The sequence below is a fragment of the Tribolium castaneum genome, chromosome 5, assembly GCF_031307605.1.
Source record: "Tribolium castaneum strain GA2 chromosome 5, icTriCast1.1, whole genome shotgun sequence".
In the NCBI taxonomy this organism is placed as follows: Eukaryota; Metazoa; Arthropoda; class Insecta; order Coleoptera; family Tenebrionidae; genus Tribolium; species Tribolium castaneum.
The window spans coordinates 14,693,800-14,707,186 of NC_087398.1; the positions used below are offsets into that span (position 1 = coordinate 14,693,800).

A 13,387-nucleotide genomic window follows, 5' to 3' on the forward strand; every position below is an offset into this window, starting at 1 on the left:
TACAGAGCACTGAAGTTCTACCTTTGTGCCAACAAACTTTAGAGGATTGTTTAATTGGTTTATGAATTAGTGCAAATAAACTAAAAAACAAACAAGACAGTAAACAGCAATTGCAATCCGAACCAGAAATTTTACTTTGGCTTTTTTATACTCCTATATGTTTTATTTGACAATTATAAAATTAACAAACAAAAAAAAAACAAACGACTAAATTCACAAAATACATAAATAAACGTAAATTTGTAGTAGTATATTATTATTACATGTTTAAATTAGTATTTTTTCTTGAAAATTTGGAAATATATTGTAAAAAGACAGAAATCAGATTTTTCTCAGAATGAAATGTCAAGTCATTTATTTTAGCCCCAAATATTTTTTAATTCAAAAGTGATCTTGAGGGTTAGGTTTACGTTTTAAGTTATGATACTCTCTTACGTTTACGTCCTTTTTCTTATATTTACTCAATAATCAGAGTCTGTATGTGCTTACCTTATGCTGTATTATTTTTTTGTTTTTGTCGTTAATCCGTTTACGTGTTTCTACATCTCTTGTTTGTGTTTACGTCATATTTTACTTATTTCTCCTTTTTTTATTGAAAAATTTTAGTTATCGTATTTTGCACATATTTAATAAAACATTTTTCTCTAACAGTTTTGCCCTTTTTTTAATTTGATACTTTAATATTTTCACCAAATTAATCAAAAACCATCAAATTAAGGTAAAAAAGACATCTTTTTTTTTAAATTATACAAGGATGTATTAGCTGCTCCAAAACTATAAAAACGCCAATGTCGCATTTTCTCCCAAAATTAAATGTTATCAAATATGCTCTTCCAAAAAATCATTAATCATTTTACAATTCTATCAATCTTATTAAAAAAAAATCATTAAAATGCGACGTCGGCGTTTTTATAGTTTTGAAACAGCTATTACGTTGATTTTCAGTTCGAAATTATTTCGAAAAATTCTGAATGAAAAATTAAACCTCAATTTTAAAATGTCATTCTTTTTACCCTTTGTATTTTCGCACGGTTTTGACTCGGAAAATGGAAATTTTTGCCGAATTTTATCAGAAATCTTCCAAAAAATCACTAAATTTTTAGTACTAACTAGTAAAAAAATATCCAAAATTGCACCGTTTTTGTCAAGCATTTTTGAACAAAAACTAGGTACTAAAAATTTAGCTCATCATTGCATTATTATTGAATTTTTTTAAGGTTTCAGTGCATTTTTCAGTCAGAACTCACTCATTTCGCAAAATTCGAAATCAACAAATACAATAAACACAGGTTTGTTCTCTTTTCAAACCGTTTCACAAGGGCGGATCCAAACTACAATTTAATTTTTTTAATAAATAATATAAAAGCAAACCTAATGAACAAAATTTCTTTAAGAAATAAAGAAAGAAGTCTTTTTAATGCACATTTATTAATAAATTATAAATAAATTGTTACTATTATGTATTTAATAAAATATTGTAAGAAGATTATCGAAAAGTAATAGAAGAAAGTTGTATTTTATGTCGTAGTTTTTTTTATTTTTAAAAAGAATATTTTTGATTTTTTTATTTTTTATTTTTGACAATGAGATCCAATTATTTAAAAAAAAACATTATGATTACCAACTATGCATAGGTGAGTTTAAAGTAACGCATAAAACTCAAATTTTTGTTATGGGTCATTTAAAAAAAACCTATAAAATGCTATATTGTGACACCATAATAAAATTTGGGACGTCAGTGGTTTCTAATTAATAATAACGCCATTTTTATTTTTTTTTAAATATCAACCGATATTTTTGGTTACTATTTTTGAAAGTAGATATATTTTATCTTTCTGATGGTAAGTACAAAAAAGTGAAATAATATATTTAAAAAATAAAGTAAAAAGCAAAAAAACGTATTGATAATTACAAATAAAAAGGTTTTATCTTTTTGTTTTTGCTTTATTTCATGAAAGGCGATTGTTTTTTATTGCGTATTTTGAAAAATTACAATAACAATAATATGAATTTTATGCGTTACTTGCAATTCACTCCAAAAATGTCAAAAAATGCACAAAATATAGGATGTTTTACTTAAAAAAGATATATAATTTTGCATTGTACTTTCTTTTTTTGTAAAAAATTGTACAAATTTAATGAAATATTTTACCATACCGACAGTGAAAGTGTTATTAAATAACTTAACCTTCACTATTTTAAAATTTTTGGAAGCCCCCCCCTACAAAATTTATTTCTGGGTCCGCCCCTGCCGTTTTAGCACCACTTTTCCAATCTGAAATACAAAAGTTTTGAAAAATTTTATACATTATCAGTTCAACACTGCTTTTCATGTATTGTTCATATTTCAACTAGAAACATTGATTTCGCTAAATTTTGTCAAAAAAACATCCAAAAATCTCACACTGAAAATAAACTTTACAGTTCTGAAGCAACAAATTTGTGATTGATTTAACCTTGCAGAGACAAATTCGATATTTGGTGGCCCATTTCATTATACAATGAGTTTTTAAATGATTCTCATCTAGTCTGTGAATTTTTCATGAAAAATAAAAAAATGCCGCTTCATATAATTAACGATAGGCATTTAGATATTCTCCATTTATTAAGTCTGTAATTCGGTAATAAGCTTCGAGGATTCAATTGAGCAGAGAATCATTTAGAGACACATTGTACACTATACATGTACTACACAATACGAAAATTATAGAAGTTTTCAGTGGAGGGGACCGGAAATTTGATAATTTAAAAGGAATTTGACTTATAGAGGTATCAAGGTAAAATTACATTGATTTTTGTTGGCAAATGCTCGGGACCATTCAAACCGTTCAAGATATAGAAATTCGACTCATGGTGTTTCTACTGTATTAAGAAATTCTAAAAAAAGACGGGGAACAGATAGCAATAAAACTGAATTTTTTTTAATAAAAAGTGTGTTAATTCTACTTCCTTTACCAATTTATAAAAATCGGGTGTAAGTGGTTACTTTTAAATGCGTTTCATGAAAAAACGCTCCCCTTTTTATTATTCCCTGGAGCAGAAACCGCCCATTTTTTAGTGAAAAATGAATTGTAAGGAAAGCCAGAGAACAAAAGTCGCAATAAAACAAAAAAAACACCCTTTCTGTCTGAAAACCTATTTAGTGATCCAGTAATTAATCTCGTGTAACAAGCCACATGTGGTTGGTTGTCAGATCGTTATCATATTATTCCAAAATACGTTACAATGCAGTATTGATTTGAAAAAACGAAACAGTAATGTAGAAGGAGGGCAGTAATTAAGAGTGGAGTAAATGAGTTTCCGCAATCGTCATCGTGTAATTTCTTTCTATGGTTCGTTACTTTTATTTTAGGTCTACATGCCGCTGCGAGGGTCCTTTTATAATGACTTTAATGGCAATGTTTTTGCTTTTCCTGGCCCCGGGTGGTTCAGTTGCCACAGATACGGTTTTTTCCAATTGTGAGAAATAGGAAGTGATCCCTAAACCTGCTGTAATCTATTTTATGTTCTCTAAATCCGGCGAGATTTTTGAACGTGGTGACTGATTGTGTCTTTGAAGATAAACGATCGAAGGTTTCAAGGAAGTCACTCTACTCCCAGATAGAGATATTAGAAACGTCATTAATCATCGTAGTCTCTTACACGCATTCCGCTTCACTATATTGATTTGTTTTCACTGAAACACTTTTAATATGCTCACCGGCTAATGAAGCAGCAAATTTTTTCCAAACCCTGTTTAAAATTCCCCTTTGTACGAAGAATAAATCAGGCGTGCGATTAATTACAGCTTTTTAAATGCTTGGGTATAATACGAATGAAAGTAAAAAGTTTCCGGATGTTCCGGCAAACCCTTGGGATTATCTGTTATTTCGTTAGTTTGTGGAATTTCGGATAGCAACGACGCTGCTAAGCTCTGGCCGTGGCATTTCCGTAAGCGAGGGAAGACGTGTCTTTTGTTGTAATGTCCAAAATGATGCGAGCAGAAGTGGCGGGAATGACAATCAATATGCTTGATGGCAGGCTCAATGGAACTGACTTTCTTCCGAATTAACAAACTTTTCTCATAAACAACCCCATTATTATTTACTCGTCCAAAGTTATCGCAGAGACATATTATAATATGATTTTCAGGAAATATCACAAATGTCTACAGCCTAATAAAATTAAGTAAAATTCCTCCGATTTTCACAGTTGGGTGCATTGAAGTAAAAAATGTAAAGTTCTTGTTTAGTCATTAAAACAATATTAAATGCTGTATTTATAAAATGAAAACATAACGACTCTAAAAAATAGAACGATTTTTCGACTTCTCAAAAGTCAGACGGTTTTTTAAAAAAGAATGCACAAACTCCCATCTTAAAGTATGTCAGCGTTATTTTGAAAAAAATGTAGTTCATACAGTTCTTTTAAATTGAACTGTTGTAAAAAAAAGATTAATTTTCTGAGGCTGTTCAAAAGTTCATTTAATATTGGAATATTGCGGTGGTATGTGATAGGTAAGTAAAGAGTACATACAGGCTGGTCAAAAACTGGTGCACTACTTTAATCGTACGTGGTAGAGAAATACTTACACATCGAATAAGGTACACACGGGATATCTTTGCCCCCCAAAACTAATTTATCTTCACAGAACCATTTAACGTCTTTTAATTAAGACTTTTTCAGCAAATATGTAATTTTAATCAAATTCAAAAAAAAAAACTAGAAGACATCACTAGTACTAAAAATTTCACAACTGCAGTCTGGTAAAAGATTTACATTCTTTGAGAATGACGCTAATGACATTTGAGACAATTAAATTCAGTGCTATCTTTGACAAAAAAATTGATGCAAAATTTTTATTATTTTTTTAATGTGAAGACAGTTTTTTTCTGTGGCTGTTTTTGCAAATTTTAACAAAATTTCTTTAAATGAATGTAATAGGTTTTGAAGAACTAACCTCAAAGATCAAATTTTCTTACAATTTTCGTTCATAGAGTTTAAGGCTGCCTCGTAAATTGACTAAAACCCTTTATATCTCGGAAACTATGAACATTCGGATGAGGCGATTTGAGCTATTGTCACTTCTTTTGAGCTGTAATGTCACCCTTTAAAATATATTCCAAATTAGAAAATTCACGCAGTACAGTCCCAACATGGCGTTTTCCAATTTTTCTTTATTTTATTTGATGGAGGAAATTGTTCTTTGTTGTTTAGGGCAGGGATGTAAATAAGCTGTTCGTGCCATGTCACCTTCAAAGCAAGACCTATCAATATTAAAGCCTGATGATGCTTTAATTAAAATCGAAACGTCCCCAAAAATATAAACTTGTTTACATCCCTGTCCTAAACAAGCAACAGCAATTTCCTCCGTCAAATTTTTCAAGGGCAAAAATGTCATTTCGCAATTTATTTTATTTGTTCATCCCCAGCTATTTAGTTCTTTTTTGACTTCATCTTTAAATGGTTTAAAAAACGACTTATCTAAAGGTTGAAGGATTTAAGTAGTATGGCTCGGAGACACATCAAAATTAGTTTTTGTGTAAAGTTGGTATGACCATTTGGATTACCTAAGTAATGCTGGTTCATCATTTTTTGAGCCAAGCCATAATTATTTCTGTCGTTAAAAACGAACCTTTTTTATTTATCTAATTAGTAGACTTTTCAGGTAAATCGATTAAATGCTCAGCTCAGGATAATGGATCATTGTGATCACAGTTTTAGCATTTGAATAATTTTTCCAACTACCTATAATACATTTACTGGATATTGGTCCAATATTGAAAAAGACAATATTTTACCTGTGGGGATTAAAACAATAGATAAATAGATAATAATGATAATTGAATAATAGATAATAGATTTTGCTAAAGCTTCTTTTGTTTCAAAACAGTACTACTCTCCTCTGCTTTGTTAACAAAATTTGAACCTTCAGGTCTGGTATGCAAGTGCCACTACCTGAAATATCACTTGTAAAACTACAGTATAAACTATAATAAAGTAGTATAATTATAAAAGTACGTGTACTAGAATGTCCAGAACCCCCGAAACAGATCTTGGCTTTAAAACATCATTTTCCTCTGCCTCTGAATCCGAAATTATTATTCTTAAAAAGGTTAAGTATATTAAAATTTTCTAACATACTGGGACCGGCAAATTTATCGTGCATTTCAGAAAATCGCTTTTTCTGTTAAATAACATTATTTACGTTTTACTCGCCTGACTGTACATTTAAAAAATTTTTCAAAAATATCGCCATTAAAAAAAAATCATAACTCGAATACTAAAAAAAAAATTCGAAAAATTTTATGATTGAAAAACGGTCACATTTCGTAAGGTACCATCGGTGGATATAAAAAACTGGTACTTCCAAAATTTGCTGTATAAAATCTTTGAATTGTCATTGAAAACGAAAATTGTAAGAAATCTAACGATAATCTGTGTAGCTCCTTGAGCCTGTTAGATCAAAAGTGTTAACTGTGTTTAAGTTTTGTAATTGTAGAGAAAATTACAGAACTGAACTTTAACTTTTAATGTTTTTGACTAGATGTCATTAGTATGTCACAATTTTTATAACCTTATTATCAAAAAGATAAATATGTACCCAATAAAAGTTTGTGATTTTCTTGACTTATATACAAATATCATGCTTTTACCAGTTTTTTATGTCCACCGATGGTACATAGTTTAGACACAAAACGCTTGGTTCCATATTTTTGTCCAACGCTGTATGTAGTACTTATATCAAGAAAAAATTTTTACTAGGCAAACATTTCAAATACCTGTGGAATTTTAAACTGCCTTCAGCAATTTTTTTTATTTGTTCCTCGACACTGTCAAAATTTCCGGTTTTTCTCATGTGTAAAGCAGTTTTAACAACTATTTGACATTTCTCAATACGAAACGTAAAAATATTTTTAACAAATTTAAAGTAATTTTAAACTTTTTTGAGTCTAAATCGAGAAATAAAATGTTGTACACAACTCGTTTTCGTGTAAATCGGTACATTTATTTCACCTTGTGGATGATAAACCACTCGTTTTCACTCGTTAAGTAAATAACTATTATTGCATTTTAAATGTAAAGCACAATATTTATTCTCGTTTCTTTATTGATATGAGACTTATAATTGCTGAAAATGTCTACTGATTGGGCGAGATATTTTCAACTTTATTTCTGTCAATTTTTTTTTATTATATTAGCTGTTTCAAAACTATAAAAACGTCAACGACGCATTTTACCAAATTATTTTTTTAATAAAATTCATTAAATTGTAAAATAGTTATTAATGATTAGATCTCTCATTGGAAGTATAAATTACATTAGCTATAATTTTTTTGAAGTGCATGAATAATTTATAAGTTAATTTTAAGAGAAAATGCGACGTTGGCGTTGTTGTAGTTTTGAAATAGCTAATAGATACCTAATTTTGAATTCTTGAAACAGGAGAATGCTTAAAAACTGTCAAATTATTTGTTAAACATTTAACTAGTTAGTTACGGTAGCCCTAGTCCTCTTTTTAAAAGTTCATAATACTCTGGGATAAGAATTATGGTCTTCACTGTTAAAGATAAGCAGAATAGTGCATTTGTATGCCAACACGTCCGCTACGAAAACAAGCCTCTGACCAAGCAACGAGTTTGAAACGCCAGCCAGTGTGCATGCGCAAGTTTCCCTGTGCAAGCAAGCAGTCGATCAAGGCCACATTCAGTCATATCCGTGCATATGGACAGGTGTGTTGTAACCACCAAAAATGACTGATTTGCGCCAATACACCAAAGTCTTCCTCAAGGAATTTATCGACTTGTACAAGTCGCATCCATCCCTCTGGCAGATTAAAAACAAGGACTACAGAGACCGGACAAAGAAGGCGGCCGCTTACGAAGTCCTTATAAACAAGTGTCGCGAAGTTGAGCCGGAATGCGACAAAGACACCGTTGTGAAAAAAATCAATTCGTTGCGAACTTGCTATCGGAAGGAGTTTAAAAAAGTTCAAAGGTCTGTGAAAGCCGGCGGAGAGTACAAACCCAAACTGTGGTATTTCGACTTGCTTTCGTTCCTTAATGAAGACTCGCTTTTGAGCGGCAATGACTCGTATTTTTACCTCGATGAGGACGCTACTAACGACGTAAGTAGGGGAAAGTGGCCTATATTGTACCTTTGCGAATTTTTATAGAGTAATTGCGTATTTTGACCTCTAACGGTTGTAATTAACACGAGCCGAGAGTATAAAATTTAAAGCCGTAGCCTACAGGTTTCAATGTGTTATCATTATCAAAAATATCAACTATCAATTTTTTTAAGAGTTCTTGCACCCTTATTCAAAATGTACTATACACTGTATGTACGTTAATCATCTATCAGGTACAATAGTTTAGCGTCCTTTTACCTATACAAAATCATTTCTAATTTTAGTGTTAGTTTTTCACAGTTAGGACCGGTTTATAGAAGCGTGATTAATGTAATCCGCAATTAAGAAGGTGATTAACTGATCACGTGACCAAACTGAAGCAATTTGATTGGTCCATTCGCGTTGTTAACTTTTAATCATGAACAAATCTTTCTATAAATCGGCCCTTAGTATTATTATCATTATTTTTAATAATCAAAAGTATTGATTTTACACTTATACATGTTTTTTGAATTAACTGCATACCTTATTTTAAGTTATTTTGACAAAATATCTCGGTTTAAAAGTTATACTCCGTGTTTTACGCCTTTTATAACAATTTATTGCATGGTACACAAAATCCAGAAATAAATGCTCATTACGCACACGAAAAAAAAATCCACAAATAAAAAAGCCCAACCATCAAAAGCTCACAGAAAAATTAAAACTCACTCAAAAAAAAAACAATCCTTGCGATCGTAGATATGCTTATAAAATAATAATTACTCAGATAACAATAAAAATGTTTTAGAATCAATTTTGGCTACAACTCTATTCAAGAAAAGAGTAAATTAGGGATAAGCAAAATGTTGATTTTTTTTTAGTTTTAAGTATTCAAAAATTTGGAAATCTGGCATTTCTACAGATAGTTTAAACATGGATATCTAAAGGTTGGGATATTAAACAACGTACAAATAATACGTTCCCGTCCTCAATAGTTCCGTTAATGTCGCCAGATGGCGTATTACCGTCTAAGCTGTCGAAGTAATGAATTTGGAAAAATAATTGTATTTGTATAACGGTTAACACATGGCAAACAAAAAATATAATAATAAGACATACACATAATACAAAAATTTAAAAAAAAAACACACTTTTACCAATTTGCTTTCAGTCCCATATTTTTCAAAACGCTGTGAATATGGTTACAGATGGAAGAAAAATTTTAGGAAGAAAGTTGTAGAGAATTAAATTTCCTATAAAAATGTCTGCGAAACCATATCCCTATCTTTAACCATTTACGCCCCAAAGTCGTTCAAAGACGCTCAAGCGACGGATTTGCGTCATTTTCCGGTAATTAAGTATTGAAAAGTTAATTTCTACTTAAACCGTTAAAGATGTAAATATGGTGTCGCTGACTTTTTTCTAGGAAATTCAGTTCTCTGCAACTTTGTTCCTTATCTTTTTTTTGTATCTTCAACCGTATTCGCAGCGTTCGCAAAAATATAAGGTAGAACGCAAATTGATAATTCTAAGCAATAATTCTTTGCGCACCGTCGCATATTTATCAAAACGCTGGGAATAGAGTTGAAGATACAAAATAAGTGTAAGGGACAAAGTTGTAGAGAATTAAATTGCCTATAAAAAAGTCTGCGACACCATATTTTTATCTCCTATAGACCACCGGCAAAATGAAACGAGTCCTCGCTTCAACGTCTTTTAAGATTTTTGGGGCCTAAACCGTTAAAGATAGAAATATTAAAGGAGATTTAATTTTCTACTAATTTCTTCCCAACATTTTTTTTGTATCTTTAACCTCATTTGCAGCGTCTTGAAAAATACGGGACGAAGTGCAAATTTTAAACTTTAATTATTTTTTTCTCATGTTTCTTATGAAAATATTAGTCGTCAGTTTTTTTCAGTCTGATAAGAGTGCAAAGTTAAATATTTCTGCATTTTTTACTCATTTTTACTTTGCCTTACTACTTTTTATATCTCGTATCGTCTCCTAAGTTATAGTCCTCCGTAGCTTAAATCTAGACTGATTGATCTCTCCGTACTAATTTGTTATTTCATTTCAAAATATCTAATAGTTTTCGAGAAAATTACTCTAAAATTCGAATTGATACACCTAGGTATAACAAATAACAGAGTTTGATGCTTCCGAAAGCAGAAGTATGAAGTAAACTATAGAATCATGAAGAAAAGTGCTAACAAAAAAAAATTACAACAAGACACAACGTAACGTTTAAGGTAAAAGATTTCTTTTTTGTATTAATGAAAAATATTTATAGTTTATTTTTTGTGTAATTTTCAATCAAGAAAAGATTCGGTGAATTTGAAAAAGATGCTGTAAAATGAAGTTATTCTTCTGAATTGACAGAAAATGTTATCTTTAATAAAGTAGAGAAGGGCAAAAAATAAATAATTTATTTATGAATAGGAAATAAATACCCATTTACATTAAACACAGCTTATAATGCTTCTTTTTCTGTGAGTTTTTTGGTAAGTGGGTATTTTTCTGAATAAATTTTTTCTAAGTGAGCTTTTTATCATCGTGTGGGCTTTTTTGAGTGTAAGTTGGGCTTTTTTTGTGTACACATTTTTTTTTCTTAATTTAAACGAAGTGCTTTCTTCAAAAATCAAACAATGGTACAATATAGGCTACTTTCCCCTACCGGATTTTCGGCAAATGTAAAAGTTTGTCTAGTTTTTTGGAGGGCACGATCCGCTTACTTCCCAAAGCGAATCGCTGAGCGAGTCTGGACCAAGTTCGCCCGCAATGTTCAGTAAGAATAAGCGGAAGAGGGATGAACCGGCCGAGGCTTCTTTCATGCAGAGACTCGAAGAGGACGAGTTCGATTTGTTGGGGAAGATTTACGCCAGCAAACTGCGGAAACTAGAGAAAGCTCAACGGATTTACGCCGAAAAGATAATTAACGACGCTTTATTTGAAGCAGAGCTGGGGAATTTGAATAGACAGTGGCGTTTAGTTACCGGTGATTCCAACTTTCGGTCACACACTAACACGGAAATTGATCTCAAATCGGAATACCCGGACTCTGACCCGGCCGATACTTCTTTTGTTGACTGAAAGCGCTACTGTTGAACCGCAATTGGTCGCTGAACGATTTGAAGACTTGATAGTGGTTTAACGTTTTTCAACGAGCTGATTGAAAATAACTGATCGTTATCAAGATATATTTCACTTTTTCTGCCGGTTCGTTATAATCCATCTTCTCCAGAGGTTCTACACGTTTTTGCTGCAATGTTGTACACGTGTAGTGTTACAAGAACAATATATTTTTACTACAAGAATTGTATTTCTGTCAGAATAACACGAATGAATAAATACCCTATATAGCATCACTTGTTTCATTGGGCGAAAAAGTAGCACCCATAAATCAATCTCACGTTGTTTCACACTTGCAAAAAATTGTACAGCAACTTTATGATGACACCTGTTGAGTTTCAATTAATTTTTATCATTCAGGAATAATTCAAAAGATTCCTAAAACTCGTCCAAGTTCTTTTTTGAAGAACTTATAATTCTGATGGTGTTTCCAAGAAAAACACATTATATTTTTCACATTTTTCATATTAGAGTAAAAAAATTAATCCCATCGTAATCGAAGTTAAAAAACTATAAAATGTAAACATAATGTTTATCACAAATAATTTAGTTAACCCTCTGAAAGAAACTGAAAAATTTGATTTTTTTGATTTGTTATTAAATTTGTTCTGAAATATTTTTCAATCACTTGCATTTTTTCTCTTACAAATAACTTAAATAACTTCTAAAATATGTTGCTCTTCAGTCGCCACTGAAATAAAAATGAAATATTTAGTTTCACTATCTTGAAATACATAAATAATTCAACATTATTCAAATGCCCATATTGCACCTTTTATTAAAAAAGTAATAAGCGATATTTAACATTATATTATTTTTTTAAAACAGTTATATCATGAGATCGAAAATGTACTAAATTAGAGTGAAAGTGAAGTGTAACTTTAGCTACATCATAACATGTAATAAAATATGACCAGCATAAGGCACTTAACCTCAAAAATGTGGTCGTAAGAAACGGCTAAAATGTGGCTAAAGTTCCGCAGGCACAGCTTGCTCTAATTTAATTCATTTTCAATCTCATGTTAGAAGTTCACTCCAAACAATAATTAGTTTAATCAAAACATTTAGAATCAGTCAATGATATGAAAATTCGTTCAGGATCCCAATAATTGATTCGGGTCCGAATGTTTCTTTTTAAAAGATCCGAGTTATCTGCATAAAGTTCAAATAGCTTACTTTTAAAATCAGCAGAAGCCAACATTAACACGATTAAAATTTTTGTTCATTAGTATGCTTTCACTGCAAACCATTACAGATTATTCTTAACTCCCCATAAATATGTAAAATTCGTATTTTCGAGATTACAGTCACTTTCACTAATTACTCTCTCAGCAAAAGCTAAACAGACTCACGTAACTTCCTTAAAATTACAAAAAACCCTCTCAACTTTCCAACTGTCAAACTTCACCCAAGTTTTTAAAAGTTCAACGAAATTTTTAATTAAAGTGAAAATGTAATGCCCAACTTTGATATCCGATTAAATTTCGCTTAGAAAAAACTCATGTTCTGATTTATACACAAAAAAGTCGAACAAAGAGACAAAACCTGCGTCTGGAAACTAATTATTATTAATGTATATTTGCTTGCGGCTTTGCTCTCTCAAACATCAAATATTTAAGGCAGTTTCTACAAACAAAAATGGATTAATTAGCAAAAATTCAGCAACTGGCTGCTCCCCTCCCTCACGTCAAATCCTCGTGCCGCAGATAGGCATTATTATTATTATTACAGGCTGTTCCGCCTAAACCCCACTTAGAAGTATTGGGAGTTCTAATAATAATAATAATAGTGATCCGAAAATTTTTATGCAACCATAATCAGCTAGGTCTTAACAATGAAAATATTTTCAACATGAATCTACTTCCGGTTATCTTAAATGGAAAGCTATGTTTTTCACTGCATTTTTGGATTACCCAAGTTACTTTAATGGACTTCTTATCAGCTTTCACTATACCTAAATTTAAACGTTTTCAAAATTCTTAGAATTTTTTGATTCGCAACATTCACTTAAAAAATCGATAACACTGCCATTTTCTTCAATTTTTTAAGCGTTTTTGGCTCATTTGAAAGGCAAAGTTTAGATCTTTTTTTTTAGTGTTTTTCAATTTCTAACTGAGAGCTAGCAAACCCCAATTTCTTAAAGTTAAGTTTGCAAAATTTCAAAC

At 30.9% G+C, this 13,387-nt stretch overlaps 2 protein-coding genes across 2 annotated transcripts in view; both read left to right on the forward strand.

Moving 5' to 3' along the window:
* Positions 1-13,387, forward strand: part of LOC655187 (D-2-hydroxyglutarate dehydrogenase, mitochondrial) — a 153,445-nt gene that overhangs the window by 50,140 nt on the left and 89,918 nt on the right. The gene's annotated exons all lie outside the window — the stretch shown is intronic.
* Positions 7,276-11,455, forward strand: LOC655346 (uncharacterized). The gene is made up of 2 exons (XM_961887.4): positions 7,276-8,107; positions 10,800-11,455. The coding sequence occupies exons 1-2, from the start codon at positions 7,733-7,735 to the stop codon at positions 11,181-11,183; spliced, it is 759 nt and encodes a 252-aa protein (XP_966980.1). The 5' UTR covers positions 7,276-7,732; the 3' UTR covers positions 11,184-11,455.

What these genes read in the sequence shown, in the direction of transcription:
- LOC655346 (XM_961887.4), top strand. Translation starts at nt 7,733, where the DNA reads ATGACTGATTTGCGCCAATACACCAAAGTCTTCCTCAAGGAATTTATC. An exon ending in ATGAGGACGCTACTAACGAC is followed by an intron (nt 8,108 to 10,799) that starts GTAAGTAGGGGA and finishes AAGTTTGTCTAG; the next exon opens with TTTTTTGGAGGGCACGATCC.